At 46.4% G+C, this 23,602-nt stretch overlaps 1 protein-coding gene across 2 annotated transcripts in view; it reads right to left on the bottom strand.

Moving 5' to 3' along the window:
• The window catches only part of Vps50 (vacuolar protein sorting 50), a 178,999-nt gene that overhangs the window by 117,599 nt on the left and 37,798 nt on the right, over positions 1-23,602 (bottom strand). For both annotated transcript variants that reach the window (XM_075682820.1, XM_075682821.1), the window contains exons 6-9: positions 14,859-14,976; positions 10,780-10,815; positions 5,156-5,238; positions 4,229-4,370 (exon numbers count right to left, since the gene is read on the bottom strand). In XM_075682820.1, coding sequence (XP_075538935.1) covers positions 4,229-4,370; positions 5,156-5,238; positions 10,780-10,815; positions 14,859-14,976 — 379 coding nt within the window. The remainder of the gene's footprint in view (positions 1-4,228; positions 4,371-5,155; positions 5,239-10,779; positions 10,816-14,858; positions 14,977-23,602) is intronic.

Here is a 23,602-nt window from a genome sequence, read left to right as displayed (position 1 = left end):
ATGTTAACTTGCGGCCTAGTGTGGTGGCCTGGGCTTGACGCAGCGATCGAAACCATCGTGAAAAGTTGCAAAATCTGTCAGGCAACGCAGAGTAGCACTCCCCGCACCCCTTTAGAACCCTGGCGTTTTCCCGCTCGCTGCTGGCAAAGAATACATGTTGATTTTTTCGAGTGCGAAGGTGCTTCATTTTTGCTGTGTGTAGACTCTTATTCTAAGTGGATTGATGTCTTTCACACGAAATCAACAACGGCCTTGAACACCACTGAACGGCTTCGCACCCTCTTTGCTGCATACGGGTTGCTGGAACAGCTAGTGTCAGATAATGGCCCCCAGTTTACGGTGCGAGAGTTCAATGATTTTCTCGAGGCATGGGGAGTGCGTCACACGTACAGCCCACCTTATCACCCGCAGTCTAATGGAGCAGCTGAGAGGTGTGTGCAAACAGTAAAGAAAACCTTGCATAAGCAACTAGGTACTCCATGATAGCGCTTCCGGCAGCCACAGGACGCTACGAGAACGCCTAGACCATTTTTTGCTTGCCTACCGGACAACTCCATGTGCAGTAACGGGCCGGTCACCAGCCGAACTGTTTCTAAAAAGGGCGCCGCGTACAAAGCTGTCGCTGCTAAAGCTATCATTTCAAGAAGACGCTAAAGGGGCAACAAAAGTCCAAGGCTCAACGCGACCGAGGTCGCTCTTCATGGCGCTTCTTCACGGAAGGGGACCGCGTCTACGTTAAAACTGTCAGAGGGGAGAAAACAGCGTGGACTGAAGGTCGAATAGTGAAGGTCACTAGCCCTGTGACGTACTTGGTGGACACGATGAGCAAAGTGCATTTCGTTCACGTTGATAATCTGCGTCTGGCCAGTTATTTCCAGCATGCAGAAACGTCTACCTCCTGCCAGTCATCCCAGCCAGCCATTCCAGAGCACCTGCCGTACGCGGGCCCCCAGACAGCTCCGGCGGGTATGCCCGGGAGCCCGACGGGTGTGCCCGAGCGGGACCAGCCCATGGAGGGAGACCGTCAGCCAATGGGTCAACGAGAGCATCTTCAAATACATCCCGAGGATGAGACAACCGTTCAGCCCACGACCCCCACACCAGCACGGCCCCTATGCCAGGCACCCGTCCAGCCCACGTCACCCGAGCCCCCAGCCGTACCACGTAGAAGTTCACGACAGCGGCACCAACCTGTTCATTACGAGTCAGAGGACTTTCGCATAGGAACTTAATTGGTGGGGGAAGGAATGTGATAGCGCCGACAGGCGTCGTTCAGTGTTTGTTATCAGAAGCAGATAAGCAACCGCGAGCGCGTATAAGAAGCACGCGCTGTTCTGAAGAAAGCATTCTCTATTCCGGAGCCCGATGTCTACTTGCTCGTCACGCTGCGCGCGTCACCATCCAGACAGTACACTACAAAGGGAACATAATTCTGTAACAAGAAAACTCGAAGACAAAGCCTCTTGGAGGACAAAATATACATGTAAATGCAGAGGAAGGTCGATGTGCAATATCGTTGGGAGGTCTGTGGTAAGATATACGAAACAGGTCCACGTGCGATATCCTTGGGACATCCCCGGTATGAATTATCAGTGTCTGAATTATCGGTCGGCAACTGTAGCAAACACTGTGCAAAAGGCCCTGGCAGATGTCCCTAAAATGTGTGCAGCGTTTGCCGATGATGGCCCTTGCGAACATGCAAGGTATGTCTGCAGGACATGAAAAGTGCAGTCAAACGATCATGTCAGAGATGTCCACGGGACACATTGGACACACCCCTAGAATATCCATGCCCTGGCAGTGGATGTCCATACAATATCCATAGGACATCATTATGGTCACTGGGACACGAGGCAATGAAATTCACGCTGCTTCAGCAGCTGTCATTCTAGCTCGTATGCGAGATATTGGGACCGATCACTGGTGAGCCACCTGTACTACCATATTAATGGCATGCATTCCAGGATGGCACTTGCGGCTCATTGCTACATAGACCAGCAGCCAATTTTCATCTCGGCCACAATACCCTAAGCTATTAGGCCTAATCGGCACTACTTCATTGGCCACCGGTGACTAAAGCTACGGTTTGGTGCCAAATCTATGCACATTCTGCCCCATTCCCCCTAGCTCGCGCAGAAAGACAGCACTCGTCAAGCCACCATTCTTCTCGGATCACCCTCGCATGTTTCCACTCGCACCCAAAGCATACAGCACGCGAGGTGCGATAGGATCTTATCGCTCTTTCTATCGCACTATTGCTGGTGCTTTTCGTGACAGCCCAACTCAAAACCATGACTTTCATGACTCGAAACCGTGGCTGGCTTCCCCTCGTACCACTGATGTGAAAATATTGTTGACACGGCACGAAATCCTATCTTTTGTCGCCGGCTCTCAAATTCAACAAAATAAATTTTTTCTCCTTCAAATTTGCTTTTTTGATAGCCCAATGATTCAGAATACAGTCAAACTCACTTATAATGACACCGGCTTTAACAATATATCGATTATAACAATAAGAAGCTGCTGCACTGTCGACTGTTGTATGTTTTCCATGGTGAAATAACCCGCTTACTACAATGCACCGACACTGCATTATCGGTTATAACAATGAAGTCTGGCTGCTGGGTGTCCGAGCCGAAAGGTAGTGAAATGCGAAATGCTTGAAAATAAAAAAGAAAATGAGAAATTCGAGACGCTGCACGAGGGGCCGCTGCTCCAACAGCCGCCACGCACTCATTTTCCAGCCATATCTGCGTGGCTCTCTCCCGTTGCCCTTCCCCCCCCCCTCCGAACACGAATGGGCTGCGCCCATAGCTCTAAGCCGCCCCACCCTACGAAACACAAATGGACTACACCAACTGCGCCACAAGCAGATTGCTTGCATGTTGCTCGCTGGCTCCTCGATCAGTACAGTTCTACGAACAGCTTAATTGCTCGCGTTCATTTTTGTTGGTTGTATCGAAGTCGTTCCAAGCCACGCGGTTTCTCAACTTCGCTTGACTCGCCACCAAAACGGAAGATGGCTGATCCGCCCGCTGATCATTGGCAATGCACGCCGTTACCAGTGAAAAGAAAGCACACGGCTACAGACTGTCGTCCTCACAGGAGGCACGGTGTGATTCAGTCCCTCTGGGGCTTCATTTTCACGAGGAACCTTCCGATGCACTACGCAGAATGCTTGGATGCCTTGGAGAAGGATGTCGGCAAGTTTCGCGTAAAGTATGCATGGCTGATGGACAAAGGCTTTTCTTGTGCAAGCCAGTGAGAAGTACGGGGCAAGATTCTTGTGGCGATCTCTCCTCAGCATTTCTTCTGGGTTTCTCAAGCTCAAGTTTCTCAAGCTCTGGGTTTCTCAGGAGGCAGCCTTCTCGCAATTTTTAAAAAGCCCCTTTTGGGGCCACCAATGTAATGCCTCGGCAGTTCTTGCATATCACTTGCCATCCGTGACAGTTCTTTGCAGTTATAGCAGTACCATTCCTTAACGCCGACAGGCGCGGCTTGTTACACGTGATCGGAGCGCCCAGGAAGCGGTTAAACGAATGAACACAATCACCGGCTGGGCAAAGGAAGGTGCTGGGGAGGGGCACTGGCCTCCCTCCCTAAATAGTTTTCTCATATCAGTTCTGCCATACCCCTCTTGATTTTTTCATGCAACCGTGTTATAACAATTATCGGTTATAACAATGGCATTTTTGTGGCACTTGAATGTTGTTATAAGTGAGTACGACTGTATTCTGTGGCCCCTTCCATGTAAGAAAAATCTATCAGCAGCTGTACTTATTTGCACAAAAGGTCGCATTTCTATAAAATAAAATTTCGATATCATGAAGCAAATTGCTGATATTACTGACTTCATTAGATTAAGGTTTAACTGAAGTGAAATCATGTACAATTACCCCTTGCTATATTTGGGCTAAAAACACATGGTGTTCTCCAGACAATAAATTAAAGAGGATTAAATACTTTGTTTTACAGAGAATTTCGCTATGATGAAGTTAGTCGTAATGATGTTTAACTGTACATTGGTTCCATAGAGAATGTGGTAGTGCCACAGAGAAGTACGAATAATCGAGCAAATCCGCAAGATTCAGCACCCGAAAAATTGGTTAATGACGGTAGCATGTTGCCCTTCACAGATATCCTCACATGTTGGGTGTGCAATCTGGGAGCGCCCATCCCCGTGACACACTTTGACGATGCCAGCTAGTAGCAAGGAGGAGAGGGGCACCTGTGTCTTGCCAAGCAGTCGGTAAGCAGCATCCAAGCGACAGTAGTGGTCACTGTCGAACTGGACGCACAGGCGTGACAGTGCCACATCAAGTTGCTCCTCAGTCATCTCCAGGGTCTCCTGCAGCTTGGCACTTAGCTCCCTGCATCCATACAGCATAGTCACACAATCACACAAGAATGCAGAACAGAGCACATTGCAAGCATGCCACTGTGCTCAAACAGCGGTCTACATATAATTTGCTTTCCACAAAGGTATGTTCTTCAGGATTCCAGAGCTGTTGGTCTTCACTAAAGCACCCTACATTTCACCATCATGAAATTATGGAATTCCATATTTTCCTACTCTCCTGCACACATTGCAAAAGCAAGGCGAGCAAATGCCCTCCTTCTCTCTTCCCCACAGGGAGCCAGATGGCATTCCACAGACGGTGCAACCTCCTCTGAAAATTGGTTTTAAACGTAGACAATCACTTTACTGTGGGGCTGCACGCCAGTTGGATTGTGTGAAAAAGCAAGGCATGGGTGCCGAGATCAGTGAGGACCGCTGGTAAACATCTTTGCTCCTCTTCAGTGTCATTAGGTGCCTTCCACTACATTTCAGTACAATTGAGTACATTATGTTGGCAAAAGGAATAAATGTCAACGTCTGGTGCGGTATTCTCGAGCAATCCCTTTCAGCGATTGTCTCACTTTTGCAAAATATTGTGAGAATTAACCCGCAAGAGCCAAGAGGAGCTTGTTTCTCACATATACCCACCTTGTGCGCATGCATCTAATATTTATTTTTGAAAAATCTCACATAAGTGAAACTTTTTCCGAAAGTGATAGTCCGAGAACACATCCCCTGAACAAAGTCATCAATTGCTGATTGGTAAAAACTGTAAGGCGAACCAAGAGGCTGTGCTTGAAGTGAGTAGTCACCTACCCAACACACTGGTAGTGCCGAAAGGTGCTGGCTGCTTTGTGGCATGTCAATCCCAGCTGGATTGCACCCGGGTAGTCCTCCTCCTGCAGCAAAAGAACAGCGCAGACTGTCATTAAAATGTGAGGCACATAGAGCAAGAGCTGAGTTGTGCCCAAAGACATAAGCCAAGCATTGCACACATAAGGTTATCAGCATTAAAGAATTCAATATAAGAGGGCCTTAGCATTCTATTGCAGCCTGCAGGAAGAGGTGGCGGTCACAGCCATGATTTTGTGGAGCCAACCAGACATGGTATCAATAGTTCCTGGAAGCTGTAGTTAGACGCGGCTCCTCAGGCAAGGCATGCTAGCATGTTCTTTATGTTGTGCTCCATGCTCGTGAACCTTCATCACCGGCACTGGAGGTGACGGTTACATCGCCACATTGTCATCACTACCATTTCTGTCACGTGCCAGTTTTTCATGTGGTAGCTAAGGTCACAGCACTCATCTGTCTAGCACCGCTTAGCTGTGAAATGCTTGCAGGCGGCGGTGACATAAGCTGTCATGATAGAACAGTAGCCGTAAGCTACAACTTTCTATTGTACGACATAGAAAGCATAGCAGAAAATCACATTCGCTAATCTGCTTTGTCATAGCCATGCACTTCTCACTTTGTTGCAGGCAAGGCAGATAAATTCAGTCATAAGGTGTTCATTTTCAAGACACAAGCATATTACTTGTTTGCAGAAATACGTGCACAAGATTTTAATGCCTGTTGTCACATGTAGTGTGCAGTAGAGACATACACTTTGATAGTTCCACCTAGTAAATTTATTTCCTCAAATCGTCTGCGTGATCAAGACTAATTCGGACACACATGGCATAGTGGCAGTGTAAGGTCAATAAAATTTTTTGCAAGTTTCGGTCCAACATTGCATTTTGCCAAGCTTTTGCTAGGGCAGCACAGATGACAGCTTTCACCATGTCTGTAATATTAGCCAAGCTGCTGAAAATTACAAATTTGCATGATCACTAATGCATTTTATACTGCACAGTATTGTCTCCATCTGCCACAGCGGTAGCAAGAAAATTTCAGCTAGTGTCCCAGTCGTATGTTCCACTACATAATCCCACCTAGTACAGAGCTTGCTTTTTTAAGAAAGCTTACATCTACCACAGCACTATATATGTAGTGTCTGCCTCAGATTTCTGCCACAGCTTACCTCTCTTTCTTTCAGCCTTTTGTTAAACAAATCAATATGCAAAATAACATGATCTTTCCTCTTGTTTGACACACCATAGATAGCAGTGATAATGGCGTTGATTTGATACTTCCTTCTTGAAGCACACTGACCTTGATCCTCCAACACCTTGAAATTCATCCCATGACAGAATTTTCTGCCAGCCATTGAGCCTCTATTTCCTTTTCTTTGACTCTTTTTCCTTCCTGCAGCCTTCATTTGAGTGGCAAAACACAATATTTTTTATATGGCAAACATTAAAACAGTGCTGTAAGCAACACACTTTGCAATAATAAATCATTAAAGCAATTCTTACATGATTCATAATTATATTTTGCCTCAAGGAGAAATCTATATAATTTAATGCATATTTGTTAGGTGGATTACAGGGCCATGGCTAGCGATAGTGCGATAAAATAATGACAAAATCAACTTCACTTGATATCAGGTGCTGCATCAAAAAGGCTGATCAATGTTTCACAGCTCCTTTGCCTGAAGCAACAGCAAAGTATCAACACTAGCCATCCTTTACTCTCAGCTGTCAGATATAAGGGAAATGTAGACTAATTGTTTAAGTTACCCTGGTAATGTCAACAATCAAGAGGCTACTAAGCCTCCATGCAAAAATATGTTCGACAGTTAATGTAGTGTGCAGGGTAATTACACCACCAATATGCTTATTGAGCACTCGGGATGTTACCAGACCGCCTCACAATGTGTGCTCCTGCGCATGTTCCGCATTCTCCGGGGTATACGTCACACCTTTGTATAGTATGACACACCCCCTACTTTTAGTGATTTTCAAAGAAAAAATTGGTGTATAATAAATACCTGTGTATAAAACGCACCTATTTAGCTCGGACATCATGATCAAATGTGACATTTGGATTCACTTATAACAATATTCAAGCACCAAGAAAATCCCATTGTTATAACCAGGTTGCACGAAAAATGCAGCGGGGACAAACATCCAAACATTTTATTTGATCAGCACAATGCGTTGGTGGGCTAGCTGGTACGAATCCATGAATACTTTGTTTAGCGCAAAACAGCGCACACAAGAAAGATGACCAGCACAAGGCGCTACTCTCAACTGACATCACTTTATTGCGTCACTACTTTATAGACAGCGGAATCTAGAAGAACATGCGCAGTGAGCACTGTGTGCAGGAACTACCAAGATCCGATCACAAGACCGCACTCATGCGACGAAATAAAACAAAAAACAAATTCAGTGCTGTACAAGGTTAAGGAAGGAACACTAATGCACTGTGACCTCATTGACTGAATGAAGAATGCTTCCGATAACTATCGGGCGGTGGTGTCACGGCTCTTTTTCAAAATCGTGGTATCACGAAACATGGGTTTGCACTTGCATATTTTACAATGCTAAGCCAAATGGGAACCTGTGCCTGTTGGTATTGATCGCTCATGTTCTCTAAGGCGCTCGTTAACACAGCGGCCCGAGTGCCCTACATACACTTTGCCACATGACATAAGATTTGCCACATGGTATGTAAGATTCCCTTGAGTTTGACGTAATAGTTCTGCGGAAACCCGCAACGTGGAAAGAAGTAATGAATTAAAGGAAAATTAGACATCCACCCAATTATGACAGTTGGTATAAAGGAAACCCATACACGTTCTTCAAATGAAAAGCCTCGCAGTAGAACAAAAATTCATCCTGGTCCGGGACTTGAACCCGCCTTTCCAGGGCAGCCGCTCTACCATCTTAGCTAACCAGGCGGCAAACTCAAACTCTTGCCTTTGCTTCGTGTTGTTGACAAGTTCGACTTCGCCCTGCCACCTGCTAGCCGCCTGGTTAGCTCAGATGGTAGAGCGGCTGCCCTGGAAAGGCGGTGGTCCTGGGTTCGAGTCCCGGACCAGGATGAATTTTTCTTCAACTGTGAGGCTTTTCTTTCGAGGAACCCGTATGGGTTTCCTTTGTAGCAATTGCTACGACTGGGTGGATGTCTCATTTTCCCTTAATTAATTACTTCTCTCCACCTTGCAGGTTTCCACAGAACTATTACTTCAAGTAAATATTATTGCTCCATAGAGTGATCCAGAATCCGTGGCTGGTCCCAATCTGCCATTGGAACACACAACTCGCACTTCCATTCTGCCATTGGAATAGGATTGCTCCCCAGAGAGCAGAAAAACTTGATCTGGATCTACCATTGTAATTCAACATAAGACATCTTGTGCCAACCGAATGGTCAGCTGCTTTTCGGAGCAGTGAGAAGAAAGGAAAGCTGAGGAGAACTTGCAGTGCCATGGCTAATGCTGCCACCAGCACCAGCTGCGTTTAAATGTGAAACACGGCAATGATGGCAGCATATCAACAGAGCAGGAGTCCCCCTTTTGCCAGCCCAACCACAGGAGTGGGTAGAGTCTTGTGACCGGCTGCTCCAATGGTGATACTGGGAGCACTCTGATCTGGAATTCGGCAATCTGAAGGGGGCCCTTTGAATGCAGCCGGAGCACCCCTTTTTAACCATCCAATCAAGATCAACCTTTTGGGAGCATTCTAGAATGATCACCCGAAGATGCCATTAGTGGGCCTCTTCGATTTTCGGAGTTCTGGCAGCCCGCTGGGAGCCAGACGGCAGCCAGCTAGTTCCGGTTCTGACAGGAAGTCACGTGGGCTGGGATCCCAAGACAACCTAAACCTGCCCGAAGTTTGCAAAATCGAACGCCGGTACAGCTGGCCAAATGTAAACATGCTACCAGCATGGCAGCGCCCGTCGAGGCCGACGCGCGCTCGGCGTAGTCGGCCCATTTATGCTTTGCCAGCTTGAAAATATATAGTTGCATTCAGGAATACGATCACTTTCGCACGACTCGGCGCAGGACGCATACTCGACCAACCTCGCCTTGCGCAGCGCAACAGATGGCCTCCGACGAGGCGGATGACAAGACGCGAAATCGTGATTGTATACTCGAAAGCGATAGCTGGAGGATCCCTGCTCGCAGCGATCACGTTGACCACCGGCGACATTGATGAGTTGGCGTTGTGTCATCACAAGACATGAAAAAGCAGGTTATCGGGTACATCTCAAACGCATAAAATTTCGCGCCGACCTGCTTGGGCTTCGATTTCAGAAAGTTTGTTGTGGCTGATGGTGCTTCTCATTTAAGGAGCTGGGGACGCGGCTGGCGCGTGAAAATGCACGTCGCCTGTGACCAGCGAAACGTTTCACATGAAAAACAACATTGGTCGCAATCATGAGAGCAATAATTAAGCTGATGTACGTATGTCTAAATGTACAAAGTGCAATCAGTGTATTCTTAGATCAACGGCCTGCAGTTTGAACACATATCGGTTTCGAGCTGCCACCTAAGCATACGACGGAGAGACGGAGCGAACACGGGCTCACTGCCCCACTAATGAGCTTTGAGAGAGAGCCTTGGCCAGCTCCGACCTCGAGGATCAGCAACGGCTGATTGCGAGGGCACAGGACGCGGCCCGAGCTCAAGGCATTCTCGAATGAGGACGCCTCTCCAAAGCTGCATTTACCTAATAAAAATGTTTATTCTCTCTCTCTCTCTCACTGCAAAGCCTTCGCTAACTGCAGAGAAAGGAGAGATATACATACGCGAAATATGTGAAAAGGAACGCCACCAGAGAAAGACGAACCCAAAATGTACCGCAATGTGTGAATGAGCGTCTACAACTTGCGTGAAACACAATGCAGATAACATGCATGCATGAGAGCGCGGCGCGCTGTTCACCGCCGTGAAGAAGCAATCAGGGGACACACACACACACACACAAAAGCTTCAAACGGTTCACCATGGCTCGTATCACACCGCTTCGCGATGCAGTACGGAGCATTGGCACCTAAAAAGATAACGCTAGAAGTAAGGAAATCCGAAGATGACCGTAGACAGTTGGCTGAGCGAGGTAAATTTAAGTCCTCAAGCGCCCGCGTTGCAATCCGTGAAGTCCCCGTAAAGATGGCGGCGAGCGCCCATCGCCTCTTTTAGTCGTCTGCTAGCCAGAGAACTTCCAGAGAGCAGCCAGACCAAAATCGTCCTGGCAGGTTCTGGCAGCCCGCGGGTAGCCAGAACCGTCCAGCGCGAGCAAAACGAACGCCCGGTGGAAGTGCGTAGCGCAGTGGGAGTAGCAACCCGAGAAAAACGAAGATGCTCTGGCTGGCTCTGGCAGCCCGCGGGTAGCCAGAAGTGGAAAATCGAAGAAGCCCAGTATGGGTCACACACAGTGAAGTGTGCAGTTCAGACACTGTCCACAATGTTTTATCCGTAGAGTTGTACTTGCACACTGCATCTAACCGTCTCATGATTCTGGCTCTGGAAAAATTCCAAGGCTGTATTTCCAGAAGCAAGAGCCAATTATTAAGTGCACTGACAAACAACCTCAACACACAACAATGCTCACCTCGAGCAGTTCCCGAAGCCTGACATCAGTTTCTTGCTGAAAAACAAAAGAAAAGGAAAAGATTAGTGTTTTCGCACTGCATTTAACTCAATATCCGTGTTTTGCTGAAAAGAAGGGGAAAGAAGGCACAAACTGATTTCTTGCCAAACATACAACATTAAATTTTATAAGAACAGAAGCAATCAGCAAATATTGAGCACATTCAGACTGACTGTTCAGAACTTATCCTCCCTCCATTAGAAACCTCAGAAACAATCAACTGTGAAGTATTTAGCTGACACCACGCACATGATGTGCATTACCCATGCACTACACATACAAAGTCTTTACATTCAATTGCATGAAAAACAAGGGGCGCTCCTGCTCCAAACACTTTTGTTTTTAACCTCAGGCAACACTATGCTCATTATAAGCATGCACACGGTTTCCCATAAAGTCACTACACATACAACGCATGTAGGTAGAGCTAAGTGCTGCGATTGTTTCCCAAGAAAGACAGCGGCAACTATGTCTCACCATAAATTTTAAAATTCTTTTCTTATAAGAAGCCACCGTGCAGTGCTCAGTAATATGCCGATGTTTGAAATTTATCAACTGCATTAAGCATTAGTTTCAGCAAATGCTTCATTCACTACTTGTAAAAAGTTTTGCCTGATAACTTTGACAAGAAGGCACATTTACCTTGTCCAATGTTTCAGCTGCACCTAATTCCAAAAAATCAATTATTACAATAGCACCAACAAAACATAACATGTGAGTATAAGACAGCAGTGTACTGTGCTGAATTCACAGCTAAATTTAATTAAAGAAATACTACACATTGTAGTTTACGAAATGGTTTAACAACTGAGATATGGACAACAGCAGCAGTGGTAATGGCAACATCTTATGATGGTTTTTCCAACCATAACTTGTTATATTTTTGCATTCATGTCTAGTCATAATGAAGGAAAAGAAAGGAGCCATTACACATTTAAGCAGATCTTTTGGATCGGCAAATGCAATTTTCTTCAAAAAAATAATTCCTTAAATTTTGTTTGCAAAATGAAGATTCAACATTCTATTTTCATGTCTCAAAAAATGAAAGTGATTTTGCAACTAGAATACTCAGAAAGGTTATCCCAACTGAGGCATTGTAGCTGTATGGGTTTAATTTTTTTAATTCATGCTCGGCTGATAGGGCTCATAAACAGAAGGTTTGTCCCAGATGGTGAGCTTTCCTTGTATAACAACAAGCAAGCACTAGCCCTGGCTGTGCCTACATCAGCTCATTCTCGAATTTCCACCAGTGCTCCAGCAAAGGCCATGTTTCCCACATGTGAGAAGTTGACAGATGAAAACTTGTTACCTCGCTGAGTTCATGGCAAAAGCTCTCAACAGCAAGATTTACGTGCTGTGCCCTAAAACAAAGTTAGCTTCACGCACTGTTGCGCAGATGGCCATTTCTATAGCCATACTGCTGTTCAACAAAGGCCACAAAGGCTGTCAGGAGGTTTTAGGGGATTTGGGCATCCGTCCAACTTGGAAGTTCATTGCTCCGAACCACCGGACAGAGAAAAACAAAAAAAATTCTTCAAAACAGACAGCTGAAACTAATTTTCAACGTCACCATGCAGCAAAGAATGTCCGCATGAAGGAGAATGCTCGCAAGGGTTCCGAGGACAAGACCTACGCAGCAGGATAATTTTCAAGCTTTACACTTCTTTTGTAAAGATTGTCAGCCTTTGGCCAAACTTCATGCAAATTGATCCTCTGCAATAGTAATAAGCAAATAACCAGATAAGATGTTGAGAAACTAAATACAAATTCAGAAATAAAATGGGTAACTTTTAACTTCTTGATAAATTACATTCAAGTTAGCTTTATTATTAACGAAAATGTATCTGCAAGGAGCACCTACTCTTAATAATTATTATGTTGCTCCTGATGCCTTTGGACCAGCAGTGAAGTAGTATTTATCAATATATGTGATAATTTTATGTGCTTTGGTTGAACTGCTCAAACCTGCAGCAAGTAGTCTTTTTATCCATTTTCATTTCCATCATTCTTATTATTTCTATGTTTCAATTAAAATACAGTTACTTCTGCCAATTCTACTCAGGTTAATTTGACATTTCAGTTAATTTGATCCGGACCAAAAATCTCGTCAGTGCTCATGCATCTCTATGGGCCCAGACTTTTGTTATTTTGATGCTAAAATTGGCCTTTGCCAAATAATTCAAACTTGACTAGCCTGCATGTACGCACTTGACCCCTATCGTGACCTCGACAGTGATGCCTTTAGTGGCAGCGTCTATCTTTGCAGAGCTTAGATTAGTCAATGTGTTGAGCACGTGTCATCTCTCGTCGAAAACACCTATTTTTGACATGCCCTAGGAAGATTTTCAAGCAATCAAGGTCACAATGTCTTATTATGGCATTTAAATGATGCTAACATGCGCCTTCCTTTTGTTTTTTAAATAAAATTGGGCTGTAAGTTGCCAGTGCAGTGGAAACGGACACAAAGCAAAAATTGCCTTCGCAACAGTTGCATGCTTTACTGCATAACAGGAATGTGTTAAGGCAGAGCTGACTTTAAAAACCCTGTGCTGAAGTTGACTTTAAAAACCTGACCGCCATTGTGAAAAAAATTTTTTTTTTTTTTGCTAAAAAAATCGGGTGTGTGTAAGATTTCTACTTCATTTAGGAGCTTTAATGTTATTACTACATTAGTTTGCCACTTCCGACACATAGTAAGTGGGCGAGCGTTTGATTCAGGGGCATGATAGAATGGGCCAATACATCCAAATGAATCTGCAGTGTTTTCACTTTTTTTTCCACATCTTGTTTAATTCAACCAGCTGGATAATTTGAACAGTCATCGGTCCCTTCTGGGTCGAATTAACGGAAGTAGACTGTAACAGCTGATTGGTGCTATTCTTTTTATGACTTCATCATCTGTGGCCTTTGTATGGCTGTAACTAACAAACATTGGACTTCTGACTTCCCCTTATTTTTCATGGCCGAAAGCTGAACTCAGCATTTCAAGGTGCTGCCATCCCGATTCCTGGTCACATATACATTTCCAGTATTCCGTAAACAGCAATGCATGTATGAACAAGCTGTTTATGTCTGTTGCCCTGCTATTAATATTTCTTCACAGTTTTGCCTTGAGCGTGTAGTACACAACTAACTGTACTGAAAAGCTTTGTTAAATTGTATACCACTCTGTTGACGTATTCTTTGTGCACTGATGATAGCAAATATCTTTGATATATTTGTCGTAATACCGCTCTCGCATGTCACTGTCTTCTGTTTTGAAGAGTCAAAGGCCCGTCAACTTTATCAGTTTAACTCATTCCTTTGGCCTGCCCACTTCCTGTACTTAAAATATAAACTGGAATATAAGTCAAGATATTTTTCTGAGAAAGCAGACTAAAGTCACCCCTCATCTTTTATAGCAGTCATTAGAAGAATGTGAATTATTGTCTGGCCAACTAAGGTGTGTATGTCGGCAAATGCTTAGCCCAAGCCACATCCATATCTAATTGTGATTGCTAGCATATTTTGTTGTTGCTGTGTCTTCTTGTGCTCACTCTTCTAATCCATCTCATGCGTGATTTTATTTCTTGTCTGGTGAGCAATGAGTAGTGGCATGTGGAGAGTTTTCAGTGGTGTTCAAGATACAAGTTGTAGACTTCGCCGATGCGAACGGCAACATGGCCACTCAGTGCCCCCAGCTTGGCATTTCTGAAAAAGCCTGTAATGTTGGAGGACACAAAGGAATACGCTTGACATGCAGCCCACGTAAAACATCATTTTGTGGGTACCATGCAGAGCAACCCCGGTTTGAGGGCACAACTGCAGACATTGTGCGGTAGCTTCTTGCACGGTCGCTATCAGTAATAGTGCCATTGTGAAAATGAGTGCGTTTTGGTGATCTTATTTTGCAGTTTTCTTTTTTCACTTCAAAGTAGGGGTTCGGCATTACTCCAGCTTGACCTATATTCCGGTTTATACAGTATGCACATTTGATATTGAATAAACTTTGACCTTATTTGTAAAAAAAGAGAAAGGACTTGTTGTCCCCTCCCACTGACCAGAGCCTTGATGAGGTGCAGGGAGCGCAACAACCCCAACAGCTGCTGACGCCTGCGGCAGGCAGCCAGGAGGCCCAGGCTGGACACCGTCAGCTCGTGCTGGCTGCACGCCAGACTCCTGTGGTGCAGCACCAGAAAACAGTCATTACACAAGTAAGCCAATCGGCCCGAACACTCTGACGGCTTTCACGAATTGTCCCTTAAAACAGTAACTGAACTATCGTCAATGTTACCACTTGAAGGCTCAATTATTATGTTACTTAAAAAATTTAACTTATTGTGAGTGATAAATTAACTGGTTTATAGTACACACAAGCTTGCTCAAAATTTTTTTGAATCGGAAAAGCAGGTAATGGGAGTAACCAAGACGACTAACCTACACGCTTTCAATACAGGAAGAAATGACTAAAACTGTATGAACATTACTAATAGTACCTGTTTTCCTGTCATCATAGCCTACCATATGCAACAGGTGGCTACAAGTACAGAATGCTTGACCAGTCAGAACAACTTGGAACTACTTCACTACTCTATAAAATATATTTTAGAATACTGCCTCAAAATCTACAATACAAATTTTCAATCTTGTACTTTCGCTCCTCAGGACTCACCTACTCGAGTTATACAATCACCTCTATGCTGCAAGATCCTTTGTGTTATCACTAATGTTTCACTTAGTGCCTCGCTTGAATTGCATTTGCGTGGTCTGGTGCGCATTTGTGCCTGCAAAATCTGTGGGGTCTCTCACACCCATGCTCTTGGGACAAAGGAACGACAACACAGTAGTGCAAACAATCACAAGGGCATTTATTGCACCTTTCATAGATCAATGCCTGCTAGCCGAGTTGCTATCCCCAAAACATGCCGATGGGCGCGCAACAAATCTAGAAGTCCGACTCACCGCGACTGGATAGCGAGCGAATATGTTCGCCCCATGCTGGATCCCAACGGCTGGTCATTCGCGTGTGCGTTCACGCGAACGGTGGCGCGTTCGAAGGTGGCCACGCGAGACGGTCTCACAGAAGCATGGGTCGGCACGCGCGCGGGACATCCACGCTGTTCGCCAATCCGCCGGGAAAGAGGAAGCGCCTTGTCTCCCGGTGCCCAAGTAACCCCGCCTGTCGGCAGCGTTAGCAGCGCAACAATCGCGCCCTCTCTCGTCGCCTCAACCACTCCGACCGCCGCGGGCGCCAAGCCACGCGGCGAAGCCAGATTACAGGAGACGCGCCGTGCGGGAAAAACATGGACGCGCGAGAGTTGCGCATCCCCACAATTCTTATCAAACACATGAAATTCCCTGGAGGCATGCTAAAATGTTAATACTGGCTATTCAAAGTATGCAATTTATATCAATCATTCTATATTGTGTTTACTACACACAGTAAATGGAATCTGCATCAATTATTTATTCTTTATTCAGTGAGTGCCCCGCTTTGCCTATAAGGCATTACAGCAGGGGGGTTACAGAATTAAATAAAACACTTCATCTATACAGCACACTTGCATCTCTTGCAGCTGGTTCCAATCTCTCATAGTCATCACAAAGAAGGAATTATAAAACATAGTTGTCCTCGCACGGTATTCTTTCACTTTGTGTTCGTGGTCTAAATTTAACTGAAAATGTGATCGGATTCATCAAAGTAGTTATTACAAGCAATTCCAGTGTTACCATGAATAACAGAAAAGAAAAACTTCACCCACAGTTTTTTTCTGCACAAAGAAAGCGATTCCCAGCCCAATTCCATTTTCATAGCGGTACAGCTGTCTGTCCGCTTGTACCGCCCTAAAACAAACCGTGCAGCTCTATTCTGAATTTTTTTAAAGCTTATCTATCGACCTGGCCTGCATCGAGTCCCATACAGTGCATGCATACTCCAAAATCGGCCTAATACATGTGAGGTAAGATGTGTTCTTTAAATTCTGGGGTGCCCATCTTAAGTTCCACTGGGTAAAGTTAAGAGCCCTTGCTGTTTTACCAACCACATAATCAATACAGGCATTCCATGAACAATTATGCGATAAAACAACATGAAGTTACTTGCATGTTGGTTTCGTTGTAATCACATACATATTTATAGTGTAAGCCTATAGTATAGTGCCTAGCCATTGTGGTGTTTTTGGCAATGAACTCGCTGATACTGAGGCAAGATTGGCCTCCTCTTCCTCTGATGAAGTATGGATTGCCTACTCGTGACCTGACACCAACTGCATGATCAAGGCACTCATGCAGGACCTTACAAAGGCTTACAGAGCCCACTATGACAACATTCACAGACGTCTACATATGATTGACCCAGACGGTAAATTCTGTTTGCCCCCGAAGCTTACACAGAGCAAAACATCATTGCTACACAGGATTCGGCTCGGTGTTGCTTTCACCTGTCGCTACGCACACCTCATTGGCCATTGAAACAGCCCTGATTGTGAACACTGCCAGATGCCCGAAACACTGCAACACGTACTGTGCGACTGCCCAGCATATATGCTGGAGCGAAGGACGTTAGACAGTTTCCTAGCCAGCGTTGGCAGACAACCACTGTCGGAGGAAGCTATCCTCGGCCCATGGCCTGACACTGCAATTTCAATGCGTGCAACAAAAGTATTGTTGAAGTTCCTGCAGGACACCAAGCTCGACGAGCGGCTCTAGCGAGGCAACTGTCTCATGTACATAAGCACTCACCACTTCTCTTATCATCATCATCATCCATCCCAATACTTTCACTCCCCTTCCCTCTTCCCCAGTGCAGAGTAGCAGACTAGAGCGCACTAGCTCAGGTCGACCTCTCTGTCTTTCCTATCAATAAATTCTATTCATTCATTATAGTGTAAGCCGTTTCTATTTGTTTCATTTTTTGGAAACACATGCGCACACACCTTTCTTTATTCAACATCATTTGCCACTTCTGGCACCACCTTGTAATACGATCCAAATCATCCTGCAAAGAAACGCCGTCATTTGCGTTTCTAATCTGCCGATATAAAACACAATCGTCGGCAAATAAATGTATGCGCGATGAAATACCCACAGAAATATCATTAACAAAAGTAAGGAATAAGAGCGGTCCAAGGACGAAGTCTTGAGGCACGCCTGATGAGACACCAACATAGTATGAACACTTCCCATTTAAAAGCACGCATTGACGCCTGTCAAACAAGTAATTGGTTATCCAAGTTAGTACATTCTGGTCAAAATTTAGAACCTGCAGTTTGATGAGGAGAAGGGAGTGTGGCATGGTGTCGAAGGCCTTTTAAAAATCTAAAAACACACAATCTGTTTGCCCGCCCTCGTCAACATTGGAACCCAGCTCATGAAAGAACTCTACAAGTTACATGGTACAAGAAAAGCCCTTGCAAAAACCGTGCTGCTAATTTATAGAAACATTATTATCTGTAAGATGGGTCAATATGTGCTTAAATCGGATATGTTCAAAAAGTTTACACGATACTGTTACGGAAGGATGAATGAAGAGAGGAAGAAGAAGATCGGCGAGACGCTGGCTGCTGCATGGGGTTACTAGCCAGCCATTTTAACCACAGTGACTCTGCTTGTATATACCTTGTAAATACCGTCTTATATTCTCAACATCCCCGTAACATATTGGTGGGAGGTGCGGGGTATCACGGCTGGAAATGGAGCTCCGCAGTGGACGTCGAATCACCGTCCTCACCATGAATGACGGTGAGCACTTGAGATCAATGTCGTTGTAGTCTCCGACATCACCATCGCCTGCTACGTCGCTGTCGCGTTCGGTTGTGGTTGTGCAACCCAAGGATCCCGAAACTTTCCGCAGGACTGATGGCGGCGACGTTGAAGAGTGGGTGGCCATGTATGAATGTATGAGTGGAATCAACAGATGGGACCCCATGCTTATGCTAGCTGACCTGTTGTTCTACCTAAGAGGCACAGCAAAGGTGTGGTTCGAAAACCATGAAGAGGAGCTGACCAGATGGGACATGTGCAAAGAGAAGTTAACAGAGTTGTTTGGCAAACCAGCCGGCCATAATATGGACGACCGCACGCCAAGTTTCATCCTAGACGCCAGCGCTCGTTTCTCCCCTGGCGGAACGATTTCATCTCCAACGGGTGTAGGTTTCCGCCGCCGCTTCCCTTAGCGGTCGTGCCCGCGTTCAGTTCGCGCTGCGCGCGAAACGTCTCTTGTTTGCGACGGCGCCTCTTAGGATGACCGGAAATTATTATTGCGTTGTTTACTGTCACGACAGCAATGTAAACACGAAAGGGTTGATGCCACCAGTGAAATTCTGCCGATTCACAAGAAAATGGTACGAAAAAAGCAGACGACAGACATGGATTACTGCGGTGCGCCGAGTGAAGTAAACAACTGGCAAACGAAGCGAGCGCGTTCATTAATCACTCCTGAGTGTATGACGGTTTTTATATGTAACCCACATGAATTTAAAAATTACTCGGTACATAATTCTTTTATTCATATAAGAACTTTGAGTTGTTCGACGAGCGCTTGTCTTGTCTTCTTTCTCGTGTTTCGTTTGTGTGTGCGCTGCCAAAAAATGGAAACCACTTCTGTTGTATGCGCTAGCAGTGGCCGAAGTTCACGCGTGCCGAGAAATTGAATACATGCACGATGCATTGAACATGACCGGAGTTCATTCCCGCTTCACCACTGCATCGCTCGATCGACTTACTGGACGATACACGCCCGCGTCTTGGTCGCGACGGCATTGCTGAAGCAGGAATGATTACTAATACTTTCAACTTCCGTCTCTTGGGCACTGTTAAAAAATGGCCAAGCTGTCTACATTGCTGCCTCTATTCCATATTGTAGGGGACGTACTAGTTAAAGTTGTGTGCGTATGTCGTACTTGTGCTATGCAGCGATATATTTTTTTATTTCCGCTCAGTGTCGATGGAAGTCCGTTGTCGCCATCAGAGACAACACGGATTTGTAGCAAACATTGTGAGACACTGCAAAAATGACTTTAGCTCGTATGTGCCGCATCGTATGTGCTGACGATTTTTCCAGCGGCACATACGATGTCGTTTACAATTACCTGCTCAGCGTCACTTACACGGTTAAACAGAGGCTACCCTTTTGCAGCCATAAAAATAATCGTCAATCGTATCGATCTTCTTAAAGGCAAATAGAAGCGTGTACAGTCTGTTTCACACTTAGGGGAAAACTCGGAACGTATTGCATCGCGATGCGGCAAGCAATGGAGTCGTGCGGTGGCAGCAGCTCGAGCAGGCGCAGACGCTCGAGGGGCGGAGTTGTGATCTGCGTCGTATGCTACGGCGGCGCGCGCTGGCCGCATTGTCGGGAAGCGTGCTACTGTCAGGGGCAGTGCACCGATTTCATCGGTACTGCGGGAGCTGAGCTTATATTCTTTACTAAACGTTGTGCGAAGCCAAACTCCGAGGCAATGAAGGCATTGGCGATAATGGAGTTCCACAAACCTCTTTTGACAGCATGCTTCGTTTGTTCTTTCGAAAGGCCGGGGTATTGAGCGCGTGCACGTATATTTCTTCACTGTGTGTGCTACCGTAATAAGCAGTGACAAGACGCACCAAGATGTGCGCGGAACGTGCTCAGTCTTTGTTTGACTCGAAAGCAAAACAAAGCACTCAACAATGATAACTATGGGGGTCGAACACAATGAAAAAACGGATACGATTAAAGAAATGTTTTAGGTTAAGACAATGAGCCGGAAGTGATTTTTCTCGACAATCATTCACTACACCAGGCAGACCCTGCCCGCCGGCGGTGAATCGGACACGTCATGCTCGGAACTTCGGTTAGTATCTCGTCATGTCCCCAGCGGCAGCGATGACAGCGCTCATCCTGGAAGGCAGTGAAGTGTAGAATGACTTGATCAGGGATGTCTTCATTCGCAACACGTCTCAGTCGCTGACAATGGTGGATCGAAGCCTATCCTCGGGGGCGACTGATAGAGGGGATGTTGCGCCAGTGATACTTTCAACGAGCCCCAGACATTTTAAATGATGTTGGCGCGCGGGAATTGAGGCGGCCACTCCAAGAGAGTGACTGCGCGCTCTTCCGGCAGTTCTTGCACAACAGGAGCAGTGTGGATCGGCGACCTATCGCGTTAGAATATACAGTCGCCTTCCAGAAACGGGCCGTCAAGAATGTATGGAATCAGTACGTCGTCTTGCCCTGCACCTTTCAGCGATGAACTTACCTTCGAGGCGTATCAGTGGGCGTCGCACAACGCTTAGTAAAGAATACCGGCTCATTTCACGCAGTAACCATGAGATCGGCGCCCTGCAACTGACAGTAGAACGCTTCCCGACAATGCGGCCAGCGCGCGCCGCCGTAGCAGACGACGCCGTTCAAGATCCCGTCCCTCGAGCAGCTGCGCGAGCTGCTGCTGCCGCCTGACTCAAGCGCTCGCCGCATCGCGATGCAATGCGCTCCGAGTTTCCCTAAATGTGAAACAGACTGTAAATCGCCCTTCGAATGAAATGTCCACGCGCACACACGTAGGCACACACCGCGCGCGGCACGAAACGTGCCCAAACACGCGCAGTGCAGGAGGCAATCAGGGCGGTGCGAACGAGAGATGGGAGAGGGGTACCACCCGCTATTAGAATTTTGCTTCGCATGCGGCGCTCTCAACGCCGGCGCAGCAGCGCCGCTCTCGGTGCCGTTCTTGTCCATTGCTGCAAAGCAGAAACTGGCCTCTCGTGCCCAATCCCCCACAGAGTCCTATGTTTCGTATATCCAGGACGTTCTGGCGCTTTGTCGTAAAGCTGATCACGACATGACAGAAGCTGAGAAGGTAGGGCATGTGCTCAAGGGAATTGCTGATGACGTCTTTAATCTGCTTATGTGCAAAAGCTGCTCTACAGTTGATGCTATCATCAGAGAGTGCCGACAGTTCGAGCAAGCCAAAAGCCGACGCGTCCTGCACCCATTCACCAGACTTCCCAGTACTGCCACAACATCGACGTGTGAAGATCAGCCCGCACAGCAGCATGCGTCACCACCAGAGGGAAAATCAGATTTTCCCTTTATTCATTACTTCTCTTCACCTTGCGGGTTTCCGCAGAACTACTACGTCAAACACTTGCCTTTGCTTCGTGTTGTCGACAAATTCGACTTCGCCCTGCCATCTGCTAGCCGCCTGGTTAGCTCAGATGGTAGAGCGGCTGCCCCGGAAAGGCGGTGGTCCCGGGTTCGAGTCCCGGACCAGGACGAATTTTTCTTCAACCATGAGGCTTTTCTTTCGAGGAGTAGCAATTGTAGCAATTGCTACGAACAGGTGGATGTCTGATTTTCCCTTTATTCATTACTTCTCTTCACCTTGCGGGTTTCCGCAGAACTACTACGTCAAGCTCTGTGCATCATTATGTCGCAACTTGCGAATTGTGTCAGCGCCGGAAGAAACCTCCCCTGCCACCTGTCGGCCGACTCCATCCAATTGAAGTTCCCTCTGAACCGTTCTTTCGCGTAGGCCTTGACCTACTTGGCCCTTTTCCGACGACTAGAGGGAATAAGTGGATCACCGTCGCTACTGATTACGCCATACGCTACGCGATAACAAAGGCGTTCCCGACTAGTTGCGCAAGTGACGGCGCCGATTTTCTCCTTCATGACGTTATTCTCCACCATGGTGAACCTCGACACTTACTTAAAGACCGTGGCCGCTCGTTCTTGTCTGGAGTTGTGGACAACCTCCTCCGCTCTTGTGCCACTGAGCACAAGCTGTCCACCGCCTACCACCCACAAACGGTCTTATGGAACGCCTCAACCGAACACTCACAGAGATGTTGTCGATGTACGTTTCCAACGATCACCGCGACTGGGACGCCATACTGGCCTATGTGACATTCGTGTATAACTCGTCTCGGCATGACCCCACGGGATATTGACCCTTTGACACCAGCCTATCTTCGTGCCCCGCATTGCCATTGAGTACGCTCGTGAAGTTATCGATTGTGCCCACATGGCGCATCAAGTCGCTCGATCTCGCTTATTAGCCTCGCAGCATCTGCAAAAAGAGCGTTACGACTGGTGCCATCGCGATGTTCAGTTCGCCCCAGGTGCTTGGGTGCTGCTTTGGTAATCATGTCGTCGGGTCGGCCTCTCCCAGAAGCTTCTTTCTCGCTATACAGGGCCTTATGAAGTCTTACATCAAGTTGACTACGTTAATTACGAAATCGCCCCGTTACAGTTTCATCCATTCTCAAGTCCACTGCCTGTTGACGTCGTGCACGTGTCGCGGCTGAAGCCATACTTCGTTCGCAGTTCTTCGCCTACCATGTGCCGAGATGGCGCTTCAGCGCCCGGTGGTCCTGTTACGGCAGGATGAATGAAGAGAGAGAGGAAGAAGAAGATCGCGAGACGCTGGCTGCTGTGTGGGGTTACTAGTCAGCCATTTTAACCACATTCACTCCGCTTGTATATACCTTGTAAATGCAGTCTTATATCCCCAACATCCCTGTAACAATATCGATGTTAATGAAATGGGCCGGTAATTTGTTACATCCTTTTTCTAGCCACCCTTACGAACCAGAACAACATGGGAAATTTCCCAATCATCGGGTAAAGTGCCTGTTGAAAGGGACTTAGTGTAAATTAAATAAAGGTAAAGCGAAATGGGCGCAGCACATCGCTTCAGTACATGAGGAGAGATACCATCAGGACCCACTGCTTTGGATTCGTCTTGGCTTTCAAGAAGAGAATGTATACCGCGAACACTCAGTTCCACCAGCGGCATCAGTGGAAATGTGCTTGGGTGCGGTTGGG

Source organism: Dermacentor variabilis, chromosome 2 (assembly GCF_050947875.1).
Source record: "Dermacentor variabilis isolate Ectoservices chromosome 2, ASM5094787v1, whole genome shotgun sequence".
Lineage (NCBI taxonomy): Eukaryota > Metazoa > Arthropoda > Arachnida > Ixodida > Ixodidae > Dermacentor > Dermacentor variabilis.
Note: the sequence above shows the minus strand (reverse complement) of the source record. Positions and strands in the feature narration are given on the sequence as shown.